The sequence below is a fragment of the Danio rerio genome, chromosome 10 (genome assembly GCF_052040795.2).
Source record: "Danio rerio strain M-AB ecotype USA chromosome 10, GRCz13ab, whole genome shotgun sequence".
Lineage (NCBI taxonomy): Eukaryota > Metazoa > Chordata > Actinopteri > Cypriniformes > Danionidae > Danio > Danio rerio.
In genome coordinates, this window is record NC_141030.1 from 17,979,607 (window position 1) to 18,001,616 (window position 22,010).

A 22,010-nucleotide genomic window follows, 5' to 3' on the forward strand; every position below is an offset into this window, starting at 1 on the left:
CGTAAAATGTAGTCTGACTACATTGGATTGTTACTTTGTTTATATTCATTATAACAAGAGCGAAGGGCACGTGCATATTAAATGATACTTTCAGCGCGTATTTGTGTGCTGTTTGAATTTTGTCTCAACTGCACCGTTGACCGTCTGATGACGTGGAGGTTGCTGATTGAGCGTATGTGGTCACATGTCAGCGTGGTTCTGATGAGCGGCCATATTAGTTCAGTTCATTCTTTCATGCCACTGGACTCACAGTAAGACACCTAAACATTTATTTTATATTTCACATTAATACTAATGTAGGATACAGTAGTGTCTAGAAGATCACTTTTAGGGTTACACTTTGTTAGGTGTTTTGTTTTTATACTTTACCACAAGGTAAATCGTTTTTGTCGTATTCGCAGTCATTAGCGTTGATTCATTTGATTAGATGTTTGCTATTCACGTTAAATCCTCATCTGGTGGTTATTTAGTCGAAGAATGACCAGACATTTATAATTCACAGTGAATCTTGTTTTACTCATAATTCAGCTGAAGAATGGCGAGCGCGGCGTGTACTCCGGCCGGGCAGCAGTCGTTGTCCCGCGGCACCAGCAGCACTCCACTGAGCCCCGCGCGGATCTCCAGGCTGCAAGAGAAAGAGGAGCTGCAGCAGCTCAATGACCGGCTTGCCGCCTACATCGACACAGTCCGTAGTCTGGAGTCCGAGAACAGCGTCCTGCAAATACAGATCAGAGAACGAGAGGATGTGCGGAACCGCGAGCTCACGGGGCTCAGAACACTCTACGAAACCGAGCTGGCGGACGCACGGAAGGCGCTTGATGACACGGCACGGGAGCGCGCACGATTGCAGATTGAACTGGGCAAGATTAAAAGCGAGCAAGAGCAGCTACAACACACGTGAGTAATTTAAAAATGTAAAGTTTTTTTTTTTTGATCCAGAGCAGATTTTTAGAATTATTTAGAAACTATTACAAGCAGCTTCCGCTGACCTATCACTGCTACATGCATAACAACTGGCTATGTGTTACCATTAGTTGAGAGAATAATTTTTTTAATTTGATCACTTAAATAAAAAATTTATACCCCATTCCTGGCCTTTTAGAATTTTTTGTTTAGAGTTTTTCAGCTTTCTACATTGGAAATCTCAGTTGTTAGCCCAAAGCTTGCCATCATATAGGACCTGTCAGCTGTCCTTTTCTAACTAGGGGTTTGAGTAGATGTGTGATGAATTGGTCGCACACTAACCAGTTTTATTGCCATGCACATTGGGAGACCGTATTGCACATTTTAGACTAATTTATTCATCAGAGTTGTGACCTGCATTTGTTGCTTGATTGACAGGAGCAGCAGTCGTTAGTGTTGTTTCAGTGCTTTACACTGAACAGTCTTATTGGTGTAGAGCAGCTGGAAGATGTGAATGTTCAGCAGCTGCTTTAGAGTTTCAGTGTGAATCGGCTCTTTGTATGTCTTCTAATGTGAGTAACAAATGTTTTGATATTCTGTTATAGAGTCAGTTAAAGTCAGAATAAGTCATTCTTAAAATGAGAGTTGACATGTCTTTCCGAACCCACTGTCTCAAAACCCAACAAGTCATCTTCTGAATTCACGTATAAGTTTGATCAGTGATTTTACACCAGGGGTGCCCGAACTCTGTTTTGATCCTGGAGCGCCAGTGTCCTGCGTAGTTTAGCTCCATCTTCCTTCAACACGCATGCTTGAAAGCTTCTAGTATACCTAGAAAGAGCTTGATTAGCCAATGCAGACGTGAATGAAAATGATTTGTCATGTTAAGCAATAACTTCTCTTCCAAATACTTTTTTGATTGAACCTTGATTCATTCACCTCTTGAATTTACAAAATCTCTTTAGATTTCTTGAAAAGAAAATGTATTTGTTATTCTAAAAACGAAAGGAAAGACTTTTGTTTGTGGTGATATAAGGGTCTGTAGATTACTGTTTTTTTTTTACGATTAAATAAACCTTCCATTCAAAATTAGAAAGAAAAAGCTTATGGTTGGACCGATCATGTCTTCTAGCCAGTCTCGGCTGTGTGTGAGACATTCCACACATTCCAGCAGCATTCTGCAGATTTTAAGTTCACCTCAAGAGAAAGAGCTTTGGAGATTACAGAAGCACGAATAATAAACTTGAAAGTATCTTGATTATTAGCTTCCTAATCATGATCAAGTTAAGTTGGTTCAAGACCAAACCATCAACAGACCAGCCTGGCTCATAAACCTCCAACCTCAAGCCATGAAGCCAGGTTCATCCCCAAAATTATATTAGCAGGACTGGAAAGTTGAAACAAGCATGATGACAATAGAGATAGGAAAATTGGTTTTCTGTTTCTGGATTAGAGACTCCTGCATTGATGTTTTAGTGTAAAAATATTAATTGAATAGATTTTTGGTTTTAAGAGTGCAGTCAGTGCAACTTCAGTCATGTTAAACTAATATTTATGTTGTTGTTTTTTTCCACAAATATGACATCTTTATTCAGTTGCATCTGTGTTAATTATCAAACTGCACAATACACCCTTATAGGTCTTTTAGTCCAAAAGTATGCACAATGATTTTTTTACAAAAGAAAATACATTTATCTATTTAATTTACTTAAACTAAGAAATCTAAAGAGATTTCAGTTCCTCCTCCATCTTCCCTTGTACTGTTATGCTTTCTAACAGTGCAATGCGGTAGACCCTAGATTAAAAACCGGAGTAATGCTTCATATCGATATCAAGAAGTTCTTTGATGCACTCAAGAAGTAGTTAACCCCCTTTTAAACTAAAGTTATTGGTCTTGAAGGGGCACACTCAAGAACCTGAATGGATGGTTGAAATGTGGCTATTCTTGGTAAACTTTTTGGATGTTTCAAGTAAAATGTTCATTTGATTTGGGTATATATATTTTTAAGCCACTTACAAATATGTCTTCTAAATTTAAAATGACAGCGTGCATTTGCAGAAAGTGATAGTAGGTCAATATAAAATATATATTATTTTAACATGATTAAATATTTATTTATATAAAGTATGCATATTTATTCTAGTATTTAAGGTCCGAAAACATTGAGTACTTTACCCATTGTCATTTTCTGCAAATAAATGCGCTATATGATATTATTCCTTATTTAAATCTTAAAGACCTAGGTGGTTTCTAAAGTAAAACTCAAATGAATTTTACTCGACATGAATCTCTAAATATGAAAAATACAGTGAAGGATAATAAATTGTAATGGTCTCTTACATTATGTTCAGGGCTGTATAATTGGCTGAATACAGCCATGATGTGTGGTAACATAAAGTAGATCTCTGCAAAGCATAGTAAAATAAATACAGCATTCTCTGTCAGTTGATATAAAACGAGTACCGGTTGTCCAGCTTATGATTATGATCTGTTGTCACAGATATGCCAAGAAAGATGCTGACCTCACCAGCTCTCAGAACCGACTAAAAGATGTTGAAGCCCTGTTGAACGCTAAAGAAGCTGCACTAAACACAGCCGTCTCTGAAAGGAAGACTCTGGAAAACACTCTATCTGATCTGCAGATCCGTGTCCAGGAGGTATGTGACAGTCTGATTGGACTGAAACAGCAGGCGTAGGTCCAAAATGATTCAAACAAAACTTGGGAAAAAAACATTGTTTTTTATTCACATTCTCCTAAATATCCTTCAAATATGAATCAAATTACATAACACACACACACACACAAATGGTCACACTTTATTTTAAGTCACGCTGTTAGTAAACTATTAACTTTGCACAAATAACTACTAATCAGCTGCTTATTATTATTATTATTATTATTATTATTTAGCAAGGTAGAAGTTGGGTTTAGTTATGATTAAGGATGCAAAATAAGTTCAGATGGTTAAGAATGACTGATGACAATCTTGGCTTAGTAGCTGTTTCCATCCTGAAATTTAAAGTTAATTAAATTACATTGAAACTATAATATTGGTTTATTTGCAAATAAAGCAGCATTCTCATCCAATGTGTCAAAGAGAACTGAATAGTCACTTTCTGATAAACTGCCACCAAATATCAAAAAGAAAAGCAGAATTTATTTTTTCTCTCTTTTTTTTATAATAAATGACTTGTGCCTGGAAAGACAATGCCTATGGGCTGTTTGGGCAGCATTATTTAAATATTTATTTATTTATTTATTTATTTATTTATTTATTTATTTATTTATGTGCATCCTGGCCATTTCATCAGTTTTTTTTTTAAGAAAACATTTCAAAAGGTTTATAAAATAAGTGGATGGAAACTTAGCCAGCAAGTTATGCATTTACTTAAATTGTGGCCATAATCAAGCCATTTTGCTAGTAGTCCATGATGTTGTTGTTTGATTACTGTAAATAAATCCAAACGTTAATATACAAAAAATATTCTAATGTGCTCAAAGGTGGATCACAAGATATAGAAATTATATTTCTGTTAATATAAATCATTAACTTGCTTTGTTCCTCAATTTTGAAATGAGTTTATGACTTGCATATTTCCATTAGCAAAATAGTGATGCAGTTTGTGATTTAAGTGTTTGTGTCATTAAGTTGGAAGGAGGGTTGATCTCCGCTAAGAAGCAGCTGTCAGATGAGACCCTGCTGCGTGTGGATCTGGAGAACCGCTGTCAGAGCCTTATGGAGGAACTTGAATTTAGGAAAAACATGTTTGAAGAGGTTAGTCCCATTCAGAACTCTGAAACTAAACAAGTGTTTATAAAACAAACCAATGCCTGAAAAGGCTAACACACCAAATATTTGATTTAAAAAAAAAAAAAAGAATCAAGAATGAGAGAAGAATGTGTTTTAAATGCTTGTTCTTAATTTAAAACACATTGGATTAATATTATTCACAAATATTGTTTTTTTTTTTTTGTTTCATTTGTTTAACTAATATCTATCACAAAGTGTATTCATTTAATTGTATGTAATCCAAATGGATGTAAATTTTATATGCAATCAAAATAAATCTTATTTGTGTATTTTAATTGATTTTAAAAATCATTTTAATAATTTCCATCTTTATCTCCTATTTGATTATTAGGCTTCAACAACCTACACCACAAAAAAAAATAGCTAGACCACAGTGTTTAACGTTATGGTCGCTTTATTAGTGCATAAAAGCATTTAGACTTTTTAGGGGAAATATGAAGATGCAAAAAGAAATTGCATTGTTGCAGGGTTCACACTTTGTATTTTTTGCGATGAGAAGTAATTGATAAGATGATTAATGGACCAGACATGCATATGAAAGGAGTCATATGGTGATCAGCATAAATGCTTCCAATTCACTTTAAATGGATGACGTCAAGCAATGGCAAACTGAATTGTGGATGGCACTGCTCCACTTACTGCAGAAGTTAAGAAATTCTCAACTTTTCAAGCACCAATGGAAGCATGAGCCAATTAGAACACTTTATGCAAATACCCCAGCTCAGAGAGTAGCCAATAGCGGTCTCATTTCATTGGCTGCTATGATGAAACTCCTTGTAAATGTACCGCTACCAATCTCATGTTGGAATTCAATGTTGCTGTTTCCAGATAAATTACATGACCCAGTCGCAAAGATGTTCAGTACTGTAAATATCAACATTGAAAAACTTGCTTAGTGCAGCAACTCAATTAAAAGCAATAAAATGTAACCCACTAGCCCAGCATGAGTAATTTAATATGAACTGATAAAACGCTAAATAAGAATAATTTTTTACATTTATGTTCATGTTAAAATAAACAAGAATAAATAACCGGGAAATAAATAATCTTGGAAAAATGTCCCGCTTTAAACAATTTTTTTACTTTAATTGTAATTTGGTGAAATGGTTTACATGATGATTATTATTATTATTATTATTATTATTAAATTACTGTATGTAGTTGTAACTAGATCGATTAAATTTGATCATTAAATGACAGCTAGCAAAGTTTTTGAAGTAAAGTTGTATTTGTCATTTCGCCCAGCCCTGGCTCCCTCATTCACCATAGACCGCAAGATTCCTGAAATGTACAGAAGAATACCAGAAAACATCCTCAAAAAAACATTAAGCTATGAGAGTAATTTTCAGTGTATTTAAATATATTGCCTGTGCAGTGATATTAGCATAACACTTTATTAAAATATGCATATATGCTGAAAATTGCCAAGTAAGATATTAATGCAGATTAAACTTGCCTTACACAACAGATGCAATCCACAGCTTTTAGCCTGCTACAGTGGCTTATAAAACATCTATGCAAATTAATGCAATATCATATGTAAACAACAAAATTGTTATATGCTATGTAGTAGTCTATACTTTACAAAAAGTCAACATGGAGCCTTAAGGCTCATTGTCTTACATTACACACAGCGCGCGCACATGAACCGCGAGTAAGACCGTGGAAATAAATCATAAAGACATAATCTTTAAACTAATGACTTTATTAAAAATGTTGACAGAGGTTTTGGAATATAATACTAACAGCGGGGCATTAATTAAATGCATATTTTCCTTTGAGCGATCTATTTGAGGTGGCCTATTATTTTTATTTGACGGAAGAAAAAAACATTATCGGACAAACAGCATATGCCGGTTCTAAAAAAGGATTCAGTCAGTGTTTTCATCTTGTTATCTAACTTTGTCATTTAAGTAAAAAATATCTAGAGCAGGCCTATTTGTTTTATTCTGTTTTTCTATGCTGCTGAAAACACAGCAGGTGCGTGGATATGCTCTGTTATGTTCTTTATGCTGTTTGCATGGTAAAATAAACAAGTATTTTAAAATGCAATATTTAATGCGTCACACAACATAGGCACGTCAATATTTTTTTATTGTATAATATTTTAATATGAATCTGTTAACGGTTAATATTCGGTTAACGAGCTGTGGTTGCAGGTTGTCAAAATTAACCGAAATGAGCATCCTTACTAAGTTTAATCTGACTAAATATATAGGCTTGCTTTATTTTACTTGTTGAACAGAAACTGAAAATGGCAATTGTAATTTGTAATATGTTTTTGTTTGTTTATTAATACACTTATGAAAGGTTGACTTTCTGTTTTTGACCACTGTGAATTTTGTGATTTTTGCACTAATATTCTTGCGCACTTTCTCTTTCGTTATTTAGTAAATATTGATTAATCCATTTCATCTCTGTCATACTAGTTGCTGATTGTCTCAATACTTTAAAAAAACTCAATACTTTAAAAAAAACTGTTAACATCCCTAAAAAGAATATTGCCTACTGAAGTGCACTGAACTGTTTTATTGTTGACAGGAAATCAAAGATACACGTCGTAGACATGAGACCCGTCTTGTCGAGGTGGATTCAGGTCGTCAGATGGAGTATGAGTTTAAACTGGCTCAGGCTCTGACTGACATGAGACAGCAGCATGATGAGCAAGTCAAACTTTATAAGGAGGAGATGGAGCAGACATACGTGTCCAAGGTAACCACACACGTTAACAATATCACATTCAGTCAGATGGCTTATGAAAGATTTGCACATCTCAGCTCTCTATGTAAAGAACTTCCTGCATAACTTCCTCTGAAAGTTTATTTAGTTCCTCTTAGCATTTCTCGAAGATTTCTATGTTTGTTTTAGCTGGAGAACATTCGTTTGTCATCTGAGATGAACAGCTCTTCAGCTAGTATGGCCCGTGAGGAGCTTCGAGAGTCTACACTGAGAGTTGAGAGTTTGGCAGGTCAACTTGCAAATCTGCAGAAAGAGGTATTTTACTGTCTGTTTACATTAACATTCCCCACACTGTTAAAAATAAGTGAAATCTAAATGTTGTTGTTCATTGTTAGTCATTGGATATCACACTTTATAGTGTTTTATTTGTTTTTATCAGCTCTAAGCACAGTTGTTTTAATTAAATAGGAAGGGACACTTGAGTAATGAGATATCTGAATTGTTACTCATGCTTTACTTGAAACCCTGTTAAAGTATACTCATGCACACTGTGTGATGTAGCAATGATTTTTTAAAATAATATACTTTTAATAAAACATTGAGTGGATGTTTGTTTAGCTATTGTTTTTAGTAAAACAAGAACATCATTTTCCTGTAGTCATGCATTCTTAAGCTCTGAAATGAAACTGCACAAACATTACTAATTATGATAGTAGTGTATTTTTAAATATCCATTTGTGCAGCAATTATGTACTAGCTTGAAAAAAACAAAACAAAAACAAGTCATTTTATAGGAGAAAGGGATTTTTTTTTTCAAGCCAGAAATTTTGAACATGCCTACTTTGATTACATCCTGTTCAAAGCTGTCAGATTCAACAATAAAAAATAAAATGACAAGTTGCTTAGGCAAATGGCAAATTATTTATTACTTATTACTTCACATTAGTATCATAAATGCTTAACTCTTATGCTGACTTTTAAAGCTTAAAGTCTAAATTGTTTGAATTCCTAATGATTTTACCACAAAATGTTCCTTTATTTTCAGATCATACGTTAAAGTAAAAATAGATTGTCTACAGGTGTATCGCTATCTAATTTTTGTTGTACAATATATTGACCCAAAAAGTATTTTGATAAACAATATTATTGTACTTTATGCTATTCAATATATATAATCCCAGTATGACAATATTTAATGTAAGTACGCTCTTTCATATAATGTAGACTATTTTATGCTTAAGAATATTTAAAATAATGTCTTTTTATCACTTTAATAATCAGGCATTGGAATCAGAATGTGAAAACATATCCTAAACAAATATAAAATAATAAATGTAAATAAATAGTACCATAGTCAATATTATACTTTTTTATAATTTTTTTTATTCTTAAAATATACTTTTTCACAGTTTGATATGGATTTGCAATAAGAGAACCACAGAGAATCACTGGTTGAAGCACTCCCTCACTTGCACAGTGTCCTCAGACAGCACATGATCAGTTCAACTTGTGCAAGAACTGTCAAATACACAAACAGTTGTCTATGCCTTCTATTGAACTGGCGTAGTCTGTCTTCTCACTCTCTGTGTCTTAGTCTATGGTGGAGACACAGCCTAAGCCCTACCTCTGACAGGGCAGATTTGTTTTTTTTTTATTTAATTTCTTCATTTAAAAAAAAAATGTTGCATTACATCACTGCATCAAAAAGTTCTTATTTTCATTTATTGCACAATAAATCGCATTATTAAGAGCAACCCATATTACTGGCATGAAACTTAAGAGGTATGTAAGCCATGCAATTTCCAAAAATCACCAATAAAACTATGTTACTGACACTAGTGTGGCTGATTTGTACGTCGATTCAAATTGGGAGCAGCTATGTTTGTTTTAGTTAGTTGGTGTTGTATTTTTTTACTACGGTATGTGTGTTTTCTGTCATTTTAAAATGCAACTTTATTTTCATTTTGTCACTTAATGAGTTAGTAAGACGCTATGTATGCATGTCAAACATATTGGTGAATTACATTTTGTTTGGGTTAGTTATATATAGGGATGCTAATTTCGGATAATTTTGCTAACCGACAACCGCCGCTCATCGGTTATTAACGGTTAACTGGTCAGATTACTATTAATTTTATATTAAACAAATTGACGCGACTATTTTGTGTCCGACAAATTAAATATTGCATTTTAAAATACTGATTTATTTTTATATGCTAGCATATTAATAACAGAACACTACAACAGAGCATTTTCACGCACCTGCAGTGTTTAGCACAGAAGAACAGAATAAACTAAATAAAATAAATAAGACTGCCCTAAATTATTTTCACTTAAATAATTAATTTATATTACAAAACGAAAAAACTGACTGATTCTTTTTAATAACCGGCATAGGCTGTTTTTTTCCCAATCATGTTTTTTTTTCTTTCATCAAATTAAAATAGCAGACTTCCTTAAATTGCCCGCTCCACGGAAAATATGCATTTATTTAATGCCCCGCTGTTATTATTATAATCACAAAACCTTTTTACATTTTTTAATAGAAATCATTATTTTAAAGAATATGTCCTGATGGTTTCCTTTCCCTCGCGGTTAAAGTGCGCGCTGCGTGATGAAAAGACAACACGCGCATATATGTTGACTTTTTGTAAACAGTTTTGTTGTTTAAATATGATATTGCATTAATGTGCATACGTGCTTTATAAGCTGTAAAATAAGCTTTTTTTGGCATCAACACGTCTGTTTTAAACAGCAATATTCTTCTTCCATTTTGCTTCTTTGGCAAATGTGTCTGTAGCCACGGGTTATACGTTATCGTCCCCCAAAGTTAAGTATGTCTTGCAGTTAAACAAGTGGCCGACCACAGCTAACGTGCTTTTTTCATTCCAAAAACGCGAGGCGCACCTCACTGCCTTTGTTGACAAGGAAAAAAGAAGAGAAGAAAGCGCAGCCCTCTTATGAATCGACTGAATCAGCTGGGTATCGATTGTGCAAAAGTGTTGCTGTCTGTTGTTACAATTGTAATATTTAATAATATTGTGATATTCAGCATTTGTACATTCATCCAGCTCTGGATAACTTAAAACAGCGATTAGACCTTCAGAGCGGCATTAATTTGTCTTGAAGTAAAGCGAAACGGCTATAAACTCCAACAAGATAGAGTGATTACAGAGATATACAGAGTCATACTTTATCTTTGAATAAAGTATAACTATAGAAACTGTGTTCATCTTAACTGAAAGCTTCTGCGTGTTTGCTGGGCTCACGCATCGCGCACCTGTCAGTCAGTCAGTCAGCACGTAACCCCAAAGGATTAAACAATAGCGCACAGCACTATACGGTTACAGAAAAGTTTTCGCTGTTATAATCCACTTACCTTTTAATACGTTTTGGTGCGATTTATAATTCGCTATTAAAAACAACAACAACAACAATAACTGAATGATTTGAATGGGTAATGTAGCCTGCGGCGGGATGCATTTTGTTCCCTGCCATGGAAGAATGAATGTAGCGGAAACCAAGCTCTTTAAAAGCTCTCTGTAGTTGTCTTGACAACACAAACTGCTGCTCTGGAATGAGCCTCGTGCAAAAGATGCCCATCTTAACGCAAAGGCGCATTCAATCGGCCCCTTATGCAGTCAAATTAAAAATATATAAAATAATAATTTTTATTGTTTAACTGATAGCATTAATCGGTCACAAACGCACCCTTTCGGTTAACGGTTAATCGATTATTTTGAGCATCCCTAGTTGTATATTTTGAAGGAAAGGGAAAATGTTGACTTTAGTGATGGCGCTCTATTTAAACGGCACAAGATGCCGTCTGACAATAAGGGTAAATGAGTCTCAGTGTTTATTTTCCATCTCATTAGATTGCATTTTTTAAAATAAACAGTCCAGGAGGCGCTGCTAATCAACAATTATAGTAGTTCAAAATCTCAAAAGCAAGTAAATTAGATTAAAACTATCTTTTCAAAACTGTCCAAATGTGACTTTATAGGCATCACATGCCGACCAGAAGGTGGAATAATCCTCCTTATTCATTCGCGCAAAGCATAATAGGTAAGTTTGGGTTCTAAGAAAAAGGTCTATATGTGCAGTAATATTATCTTGCCATTTTGTTTCTTTTATCAGGCTCGTGCCTGGCAGGATCGCATTAATGAACTGGAGGGGGCTCTTAGCCATGAGAAAGATTTAAGCCGTAGGTTGCTGGCAGAGAAAGAGCGCGAGATTGCTGAGATCAGAGCCAAGATGCAGCAGCAGCTGGATGAGTATGAGCAACTGCTGGACGTCAAACTAGCGCTGGACATGGAGATCAATGCTTACAGAAAGCTTCTGGAGGGAGAAGAAGAAAGGTAAATTAAGCAATTTAATGTTTATGCAAAAGTATGTTTTGATTTTTGACCAAAGGGCCCCAGGTTCGAGTGAGCTATTTGTATTTGTGATATTATATCATATTTGTTGTTTTAACGTTAGTTTCCAAGCTATCAAAAAATCCAATTCCAAAATTCCAGCAATCAAAATGCTGAATTTAATTAAAAAAATTCACACCAATGAAAAATTAAACTTTATGGAATTTACATGAACAAGGAAACAATGTTGCCTGAGGCTCACGGTACAACCATTTCCATATATTGATCTCTTATTCGAATATACCTAGATATATCCAGATTTTCTTTATTGGGCAACTTTTTAAAATATTAGCCCGTTTGATTTTTTTATTATTATTATTATTATTTTTAATTTATTTTATTTTTTTTTTATTTGATAAGCTTCAATGGTTCTATAGCCTATTGTAAACTTCACTGGTTCCGGCAAACTCGCCATCATTCTTTGTTTTCATTAAGTAGATGCACACACTACCTACATCGCTTGCTCTTTGTATACCCTTGAATGGCTGGTTGCACTGGTAAGACCTTGAATTTAAAAAAAAAAAAAAAAATTTTTGGTCACAAAATTTTTAAATAAAAACTGATGCAATTTACATGAGAACAAGGAAACAATGGTGTCCGAGGCTCACGGTACAGCCATTTCCATTTATTGATCTCCTATTCGACTATACCTAGATCTACCCAGATTTTTTTTTTATTGGGCACCTTTAAACTATTAGCCTATTTGATTTTTTTTTTTAAATTTAATAAGCTTCACTGGTTCTATAGCCTATTGTAAACTTCTCTGGTTCTAACAAACTCACCATCATTCTTTGTTTTCATGAAGTAGATGCACATACTCTCTACATCACTTTTTTTTTTTTGACACTGAATGGATCAATGATACTGGAAAATGTTTACAATCTGTTCTTCTCCGTCATGGTTGTTGTAATTAGGGAATGCATACAAACTGCGTGATGCCAATTTATATTAACATTGAGGCTCTGTTTTACTGTCATAAAACCGTATACCATAGCTAATCCCACCTTCCCCAATTGGAGGATGAAATCGGACTTGGTTTGTGTACCCCAAAGCCTGCAATGCCAGAACATTTTTCCTGCAGCCATATAGAATTTTTCCTGCAGGATGGAATTGTTACAAGCAGTTTTTGGTTTGATGGTTGGTTTAGAACAGGGGCTACCAAACCTGTTCCTGGAGAGCTACCTTCCCGCAGATTTCAGATGCAACCCTGATCAAACACATCTATCTGTAATTATTAAGTGCTGCTTCAGGTCATAATTAATTGATTCAGGTGTGTTTGATCAGAGTTAAAGTAGCTGAAATCTACAGGAAGGCATCTCTCCCGGAATGGGGTTGGTGACCCCTGATTTAAAAAATTAGAAGTCTAAACTAAACTATTAACACGTGATTTTCTGTGTGCCGTGCTAAAGGATACACTAATACTCAAACACTGGATTTACCCACCAAATGATAGTTGACAATCTTTGTTTTTTTTTTTATCTAGACAAAAATTCCAGTTTACTTTATGGATTGTTTCTATAAATGTGAATATTGAAATGGAACTGCTGATCGTGAGTTCACCCTAGCACCCTGCCTTTTCTGTCAGGTTGAAACTGTCTCCAAGTCCTTCATCTCGTGTGACTGTGTCACGAGCATCCTCCAGTCGCAGTGTTCGTACTACCCGCGGCAAGAGAAAGCGTGTGGATGTGGAGGAGTCGGAGGCAAGCAGCAGTGTCAGTATCGCTCATTCTGCATCTGCCACAGGAAACGTCTCCATCGATGAGCTGGATGTAGATGGGAAGTTCATCCGCTTGCACAACAACTCTGAGCAGGTGCATCTGTCTAACCATTGTCGCACACTAACTAGTTAATGATATTTAAAACGTGGATACTTGCCTGGCTGCAGTGTTATTACTTTAACAGTGCATTAAAATAGTTGTGATTTGCTCTATTTTAGTAAAGAGATCTAGGTAAAAAAATATTGTCCCGTTGTTCTCCCACAGTTTGGTGCATCCTGTGTTCAGAATATGTGTAATTAATGTTGGTTTGGTGATTAAACAACTTCCAGCAAAAGCAAAAACGTTCCACCTTTGTATACTTTTGATTACCTTTTACATTATTGGACCTGTCCAATCACCTCGTAGTATGTAAATCTGTTGTTGACACCACGTTTCCTCACGTGTCGGTGTGTTGAGTTTCTGAGTGTTCAGCATGGCAAGTGAAGCGCTAAAGCACAGTTGAGATAAAAAAATGCACATTGTTGTCAGTGTTTCAACAAACACTTAATGTAAATTCAGAAAGACCAAAAAAAAAAGCATGCTTTTTTTTTTTTTTTTCCTTCTTCTCTGCAAAGTGCGACTATATTAGTGGTGAGGACAGTGTGTGGACCCAGAAGCCACAAAGATCGGTTGATTCATGCTGTGTTGGGGGAAAAAGTAATGCATTACAATCTATAATCACTTAAAAAATAAATAAAACGTAACTGAATTTGTTAGTTACATTTTAAAGAGGCAATGTGAATATAAATGTGTTATGTTATGTTTTAATTTGCATTTTTTTACTTTTTTTTTAAAGAGATAGGGTAGATGTAAAATTGTATTATTACTTTTTCCCCAACAATCAGAGCAGATTGATCGTATGTCGACTTCTAGACAGACCAGCTGATCTTCGGTGCTTTAGAAAGCTTCAATGTCCCTGTATCTGTATTTAAACTCCGCAAACATCAGTGAAGGTCAGTGAACTAATAACCTTTACTGCCAATCACAGTCATTTCTGTGGAGCACGTGAACACAATGGCAGATCAGCGGTGTTGATTAATGCGCTCAAATGTTAACGAGAAATGAACGTTTTTAAAATTTCAGCACTGATTGGTATTAATTTCAGTATTGTGACAACACTACCATACCCTATGGTGCATACCTTGTAATTACTCGATGTAGAGGTATAAATCAGACTTGATGAATATATTTTCCGACATGAAGGAATGAGGTTTAAATGTGCATTTTACAATAACAATTGGATTGAACTTGACAATTTTGTTTGTAATTTATTTTATTTGCTATGTTTTTTTATGTACATGTGTATCAGGACCAGCCGATGGCAGGATTTCAGCTGACCAGGACTATTGGAGAAGTTACTGCAACATATAAATTCACTGCAAAATACAATCTGAAGGCTGGACAGAAAGTGACGGTACACAAATATCTTTATACACTTTTGTAGTTGAACCAAATACTCTGCGAAATTAGGTTAAAACCAGCATGTGTATTCACAGGGTGCCGTCTGGTCTTCTTTTTTTTTCATCTGTTTTTTTTTTTTCTGTGTGCTTTTCATTTTTCAGATCTGGGCATCTAATGCAGGCATAAGCTCCAACCCTCCTGCTGACCTGATATGGAAGAACCAGCCTTCATGGGGGACTGGGGAGAACATAAAAGTGGCTCTTTTGAGCCCAGCAGGAGAGGTAAGATGGCACTGTCATTCACTAACAGCGTGGAAACGCACGGATGTAGTTGTTGGAAAATTAGAGCTTCTTATATTAAAAACAAAAAACAAACATTAATTCATTTCCTTTTCCGCTTAGTCCCTTTTAATCGGGGTAACCACAGCGGAATGAACCATCGATTTTTCCAGCATTTGTTTTACGCAGCGCATGTCCTTCCAGCTGCAACCCATCACTAGAAAAACATCCATATGCACCCAATCACAGACATGCGCTTCAGACAGTTTTAGCTTACCCAATTCACCTGTACCACATGTCTTGGAATTGTGCGGGAAACCGGAGCACCCGGAGGAAACCCATGTGGACACTGAGAACATGTACACTCCACACAAATGCCAACTGACCCAGGCAAGGCTCGAACCAGCGACCTTCTTGCTGTGAGGCAATTGTGCTACACACTGTGCCACCCACAAAAAAGTGTCCAGCTTATTTCTAAGCTGGACACTTAAAGCTTTAGTGTCATTAGCTACATCTCCTATTTTTATGCTCATTTTGGATATGCACTTCTTGCCATTTCCAACAACTGTTTTTTTTTTTTTTTTTATGCGCATAAGTTTTAAAAATGCACATAAGTAAGTAGGATAAACTTTTATTTGATAAGATGCGCATAAACTACAATGGAAACACTTTTGCCAAACAAATTTCAGTATGCCCCTTAAAGTCATGTAATTTTGCTAAGAGAGATCATGTGATGATAAAAATGTGTGTGAATGGATAAGCCAGCAGGCCGACCGCATTGTAAAACATCTAAAATGGTTTTTTGGTCATTCTAAAATGCTTTAACCATTTCAGGTTTGGTGTTGGTATATTATTAATTTCCTCTAGAACTCTCAAGAGCATCTCTCCACGTGTTGCGTGTCAACATCGTCTTCTGAGGCGCAAGTAATTTATTAAATAAAGAAAGGATTGACCCAGCTTTTTCTACCGAAGCAAATTCTATTGTTGCTTTTGAGATTTGGTGCCAGTTTATCAGGAAATTACGATTTTGTTCTCTTTAACTACTTGGATGGAAACGCTGCTTTATTCACATGGCTTATATGCAATATTCCAGCTTTGTGCATACATTTAAGTAGCATCTTTAAATGAAAACATATTTATCTGTGTTCATCAGTAGAGGGCAGAATTGGTGGTTTGAAGCATCACTGTCATTACAGGAAGTAGCTGTGAGAAGCACAGTATTCAAGACTGCAGTGGAAGATGAAGACGACGACGAGGAGGAAGAAAAGGAAGCTGAAGTCATTGAGGAGCGTTTCTATCACCAGCAGGTCTGAGATCAAAGCACACATCAGCTTTATCCATTGCATGCATCAAGCCTATTAGTCATTAAATGCACAGTGAATCCAAAGTTTTCACAGCACTTCCTGTTTTTCACATTTAGTTATAATACAAATGTCTTCCAAAATGTATTAACTCATTATTTCCTGGACAAATATGAACAGTTTGTCCTCGTTCCAAATTTATAATAATAAAGCATTTGTCCTTTCCCCATGTTCATTGAACAACGTGATTTGATCATTTACCTCTGGTAAATTTAGTTGATTCTAAAGGATTTGTAATTTTAGGAATGGGAATTGTTTGACAGTATTGTATTTAAGCACAGATCTGGGATGGGTACAGAATACCAGCAGTAATCCTACACCTATGACAGGGTTTCTGTGGGGTAAGCTTGGGCGGTATCCAAATTTTAATACCGTCAAACCTCCTCCCTATTTTACCCAGGTATCCGGTATTACTGTGCACAATTTAAAAAAATTATGACGTAAGGCTCAGACAGCGTCAATCTGTAATACCGTATTACCGCCCAAGCCTACTGCGGGGTCTTAAAGTCTCAAATAAAAATCAAAAAAAAAATTGAAATTTTTTGAATTTCTTAAAATATCTGAAATTTGCTGTTCTATATTTTTGCACAGGTCCTATTTTTCCGATGTCCATGTAACGCCACATCTAATGCTCATTTAAATTCTTTTTTTGTTATTGTTGCTTGGTTTTTGTGGTGTTGTAGTTCTTTATTTCACTCGTCCAATTGTAATTTGCGGCATTACAACTACAAATGAGACCAACATGCAATAGCCAATCAGCTTTCTGTTATTGAACTCAGTGCGTGTGGCGAATGTGATGTCATTGATGTGTTTTGCGGAGGTTCGCTTTGGGTGTACGCAACATGATTTCGGCTGGCGGAGCGCACAATTTTTTGAGACTCGGATGAAGTTCGCGCGGCGCCACATTTGATTTGAGTTGAATATGAAACGCTTTGAAGAGATTTTGTCTGAAATGGGTACGACTGTACTGTATAGACATTTTTATGATTTGTCCATGTGTTATCATAGGGAGAACCAGATGACCAATAACACTTGGCTAGAAATAGCAACAGCCATGGGAAAAGGGAACGTTTTTGGAAAAGTTTGGAAAAACTGGAGGGATAAGTTTGTTGAAACAAAAATAGAGGCCATGCAAAAGTGGAGACCCAGGTGGTTTAATATTACAGAATTATGTTTTTTCACTATTCATAGGTTTTACACTGATGTATCTATTACAATTTTTAATTTAAAGCAATTTAATAGTTACAAAACTATAATTAAGTAACAAATTATGTCTTTGATAACTGGAAAGGAATATATGAACCTGTCGGTTTACAATATGTTGATGCCCAATTTCTAGGCTTTATTGGGAATAATGGTCAATGTTGGACCATTATTGCCTTTTTAGCATATAAATAGAGGACAAACTAGCCAGACAGTAATGTGTAAATTATTGAGTAAGAGAAAGTCTTGAAGGCAGATGCTCGATCAAAAAAACAAACATTTGTAGCAAAAGATCCAAAGAAAATCAGCACACTGCCACTTTAGCTTTTAAAAAAGTCTTTGTCACATTTCGACCGACATGGTCTTCATCAGGTAAAGCATTACAAATGGGAGAACACAAGAAAAAGTGAGACAGCTCTACACAGCACCTGCAGTCAATCATCACAATCAGCCAATAAACAGGAACATTTACATACAATAATATTCATATAACAATATGAGATGCATACTTACAATTACAAAAAAAGATTTAAAATACAAATCTAAATTTTCACTTTTTAAATTGTTGACTGGGCAAAATAAAAATAAAAAAGTCAGTATTTTTAGTTAGTGTATTTTTTTAATTTTATTCTTGCCATAATAAAAAATATAATTGTAGAGCAACCCATGTTCTGTTGCCATTTAATATTTTTTAACGGGTAGAACTGTCCTAGATATGAATAAAAGCAAGCGATGAATCAAATAAAAATCTTTAAAATCATTATAATAAATTATAAAAATAATAAAAACAATTAGTTTAAAAATCTTGAATGATACAAATGATATGACGTAGTTTTAGAAACTTTCTACTTCTCTGTTTATCCGTCTGATTTTACGGTGCGTTTTTTTTGACCGCCCCTGTCATTTAAAAGAATATCTCGATGGCGAATGCAGAGTATAACAGCCTCGTCCGTTTCATGAGATCTGCGATGCGGCGCCAGGCAAAAGTATAAATCAGCCTTAATGTTTGTTTGTTTGTTTGTTTGTTTTTTCTGTAGATCAATGGTGCATCTAACTTGTCTTAAGTTCTGTTCAATTTGAATACATTTATTTTACCACTAACGTTGTCTTTTTCACTTTGTGTATGCGTGTTTTTAATATTGTGATATAGGTCTTAAATGTAATACTTAATGGTCTTAAAAAGGTCTTAAAAATTCTTAAATTTGACATTGTGATATCTGCAGAAACCCTGTATCAGCTCAGTAGCCTCCATTTATAACAAAATGTGAAGAGTAAAGAGCTGTGAATACTACGCATGCACTGCATTTGTGTAAGCTGAAGGTATAAACCTATTTGTTTTCACAGGGAGATCCACGCGCTGCTAAGAGAGGATGTTTGATCATGTGATCTCATTACAGCCAGCACAGCTGCCAGTTTAAAGCTTCCCATGTGGTGTTTTCTGAGTTATCTCTTAGTTTTCATTTACCTTTTTCACCTCAGTTTGTTTTTTCTGTGAACGTTTATCCACTTAAGTATAATGAACCAAATGTTTTTCTTTTTTTGTGTGTGAGTTTCGACTGAGGTTGCTTTTAGACCCATACACGTCAGATCCTGTGACAAATTTTTTTTCTTTTAAATCATGTTTATATTCATTTTATAAGATGGCATTTAGGTCTTTCTATAGAGTTTTTATAATGGCTAATAGTTTTTAGAGAAGTTAATACAGATAGACACATTTGCATGGTAGTTTAATTTTTGTTATTGTATTTAAAAGCAGCTGTTTAAAGTAATTCACTACATGATCACAGGCCTAAAACGTCTCTTAAGCAGCACATGATTGATGGCCAGAGACTTGACTAACTAGTCAAATGATCAATTTCAATGGTCAAACTTGGTGTTCGCCTGGAAAATTTTGTTTTGCCAAGTTTTGTAAACCCATTATGTTTGAGAAGTGACACTTTACTACTTAATCCTCCTATGCTGAATCAGTGAATTGTTTCTGTATGTGAGGTATACTGGTATTTATTGGATTTGATGTACCAGGCAAGTCTCAAACCGTAGTCATTCCTGCCGAAGAGCTTCAGTTTTGGGTCTGAAAGGCATCTCTCTTTCACTGTAGATTGCCACAGTGATTCGGCACATCTGCTCCAATGAGGACTGTGATAATTAAGACATCATATCAGCAGGCATTAAAAAATATTGCCTGCTAATATGATCAGTTGATTGTTCTGAGTGATTACGGCGTGAAAGCTCTTAAACCTCAAGTTTCAGTACTGTATTTTTTTACAGATCATTGTCAGGGCTGAGATGCTGAAATTGTATTTTGTACTGCTTTTGTATGTACTGTCTAACAAACACTAGCCTTATGTATACATTTTTAATTAACATTTTATTTTAGGAATTGTCACTTGCATGCTTTTAATTTTGCTGCAGTCTTTGTTTTTCAAATGATTAAATAAAGCGCTGATTGAATGTATTTTTGGGTTATTCGCTTTCTTTGTTTAATTTCACATAGTTGTTGAACGTTTTTTTGGGTTGGATTTTAATTGATTAAAACTGAGTTTTGTTTGTTGGTGAATACAAACTGCCTGCTCAACTTTATTATTATTTTTTTACAGAATAGAATAGGCAGCCAATTTGATTTAACCATTTTATATTTATTTACATTATATATTTATATTGGCAAAATATGATTTAAAAAAAGTAGTTCCTTGAATAGCTGCTTGAGTTGACGAGGTTAAATGTATAAATAAATAGAAACAGGAAATAGCCTCATCTTTGCCTTAAAGGACCCCAATATGAAAACTCTGTTATTAATTGCATTCAATGATGTAATCATGTTGTTCAATCCAGAGACCTTTATTCATCTTTTGGAATACAAATTAAGATATGTTGGATTTAAATCTGAGAGCTCTCTCTCATCCTTCATATGTAACCCTGGACCATATAAACAGTCAACGTTCCATGTAGCACAGGAATATTTTTTGGCAATAAACAATTTATGGTACGAATAAAAATAATAGGTTTTATTAAAGCAAAGTTCATTAGAAGTTAAGTTCATATTCAATGATTCTCTACTTTGTTGTAAATAACTTAATTTGATTTATATGTACATTGCTAAACCCTTCATTTATAGCAGGGGTGCCCAAACTTGGTCCTGGAGTGCCAGTGTCCTGCAAACCCCCAATTAAACACGCCTGAACCAGTTGGTCGAGCTCTTAACTAGTGTACTAAAAACTTCCTAGCAGGTGTGTTAAAACAAATTGGAGGTAAACTCTGCAGGAGCCTGGCTCAGTGTTTATTATATTTTTCAGACTGTATTTATTTATTTTTTAAGCCTCATATTCCAGATTTTCTTTTTTGTTTTATCTGCAGATTTCCAGATTCACAAAACAGAATTGGCCCCGAGACATTCAAAGTCCAGAATGGGAAACCCAAAACATTATCCGACTTCAGTGGTTCAACTAAACCTAATCAAATCAAGCTTCAAAACGACTTTTGTTAGTCAAAATACATCAAAAATACCTCACATCATGGTGCTTATTTACTACGGCAATACAATACTTGGGTGTTGCACAGTAGACTGGTAATACATCATACTGCCATAGTAGACATGCACCCTGCCGACCAAATGAGGTAGAGAAAACCCTGACAAGCAAAGTGCTTCCCAAAAGTTTTCTTGGAGCTTTGTATGATTGCAGTTGAACCACTGAACTCACATGTAATGTTTTGACAATGTTTTTGCTTCCGTTTCTAGATGAGGGCTCTCAAATTTAATCTAAAATGTGCTTATTTAAGATGAACAAAAGTTTAGGGATTAGAATTGTTTTTAATTACTCACTGATGCTAGAGTTTCTGTTTTTGAGTGAACTAACCCTTTATGTTCCTGTAAGGCTAATATAAAGCCATGAATGAATATCATGGTAGAACGTTAAACTCAATGTTTTACCATTGTATGATAACTAATAACAAAATACTCTAGTCATCCACGTTGACCCTTAACTATGTGTTTTCACAATGGGTGACATTACAATATGTTGATCTTGCATAATCTGTTGTTGATTATAATACAAATCTTGAATATAACATTATAAACAACAGTTTTATTCCAAGTCCTGGATACCAAATTGTGAAGCCTCCAAAGGGCCAACCTGGCTATTTTAAATGAAGTTTATTCAAAGTAATTTCGAGAGGATCACGTGATTATGATTGAACATGGCT

The 22,010-nt window shown here is 34.9% G+C and overlaps 1 protein-coding gene across 3 annotated transcripts; it reads left to right on the forward strand.

The window, feature by feature from the left end:
* The first annotated feature begins 211 nt into the window (after nucleotides 1-211).
* lmnb1 (lamin B1) lies at nucleotides 212-20,265 on the forward strand. Of its 3 annotated transcripts, none has more exons than XM_087268794.1 (12): nucleotides 212-251; nucleotides 529-897; nucleotides 3,405-3,561; nucleotides 4,555-4,680; nucleotides 7,258-7,428; nucleotides 7,585-7,710; nucleotides 11,533-11,753; nucleotides 13,396-13,621; nucleotides 14,877-14,981; nucleotides 15,130-15,249; nucleotides 16,443-16,553; nucleotides 19,155-20,265. In XM_087268794.1, exons 2-12 carry the CDS (start codon nucleotides 536-538, stop codon nucleotides 19,194-19,196), a joined length of 1,767 nt encoding a protein of 588 aa, XP_087124920.1. In that variant the 5' UTR covers nucleotides 212-251; nucleotides 529-535; the 3' UTR covers nucleotides 19,197-20,265.
* The last annotated feature ends 1,745 nt before the right edge of the window (nucleotides 20,266-22,010 follow it).

Bases quoted from the DNA above. Each gene is read 5' to 3' on its own strand.
- lmnb1 (XM_087268794.1), top strand. From the start codon at position 536: ATGGCGAGCGCGGCGTGTACTCCGGCCGGGCAGCAGTCGTTGTCCCGC. The intron at 898-3,404 runs GTGAGTAATTTA...CTGTTGTCACAG, and splicing joins CAAGAGCAGCTACAACACAC to ATATGCCAAGAAAGATGCTG. The intron at 14,982-15,129 runs GTACACAAATAT...TTCATTTTTCAG, and splicing joins AGGCTGGACAGAAAGTGACG to ATCTGGGCATCTAATGCAGG.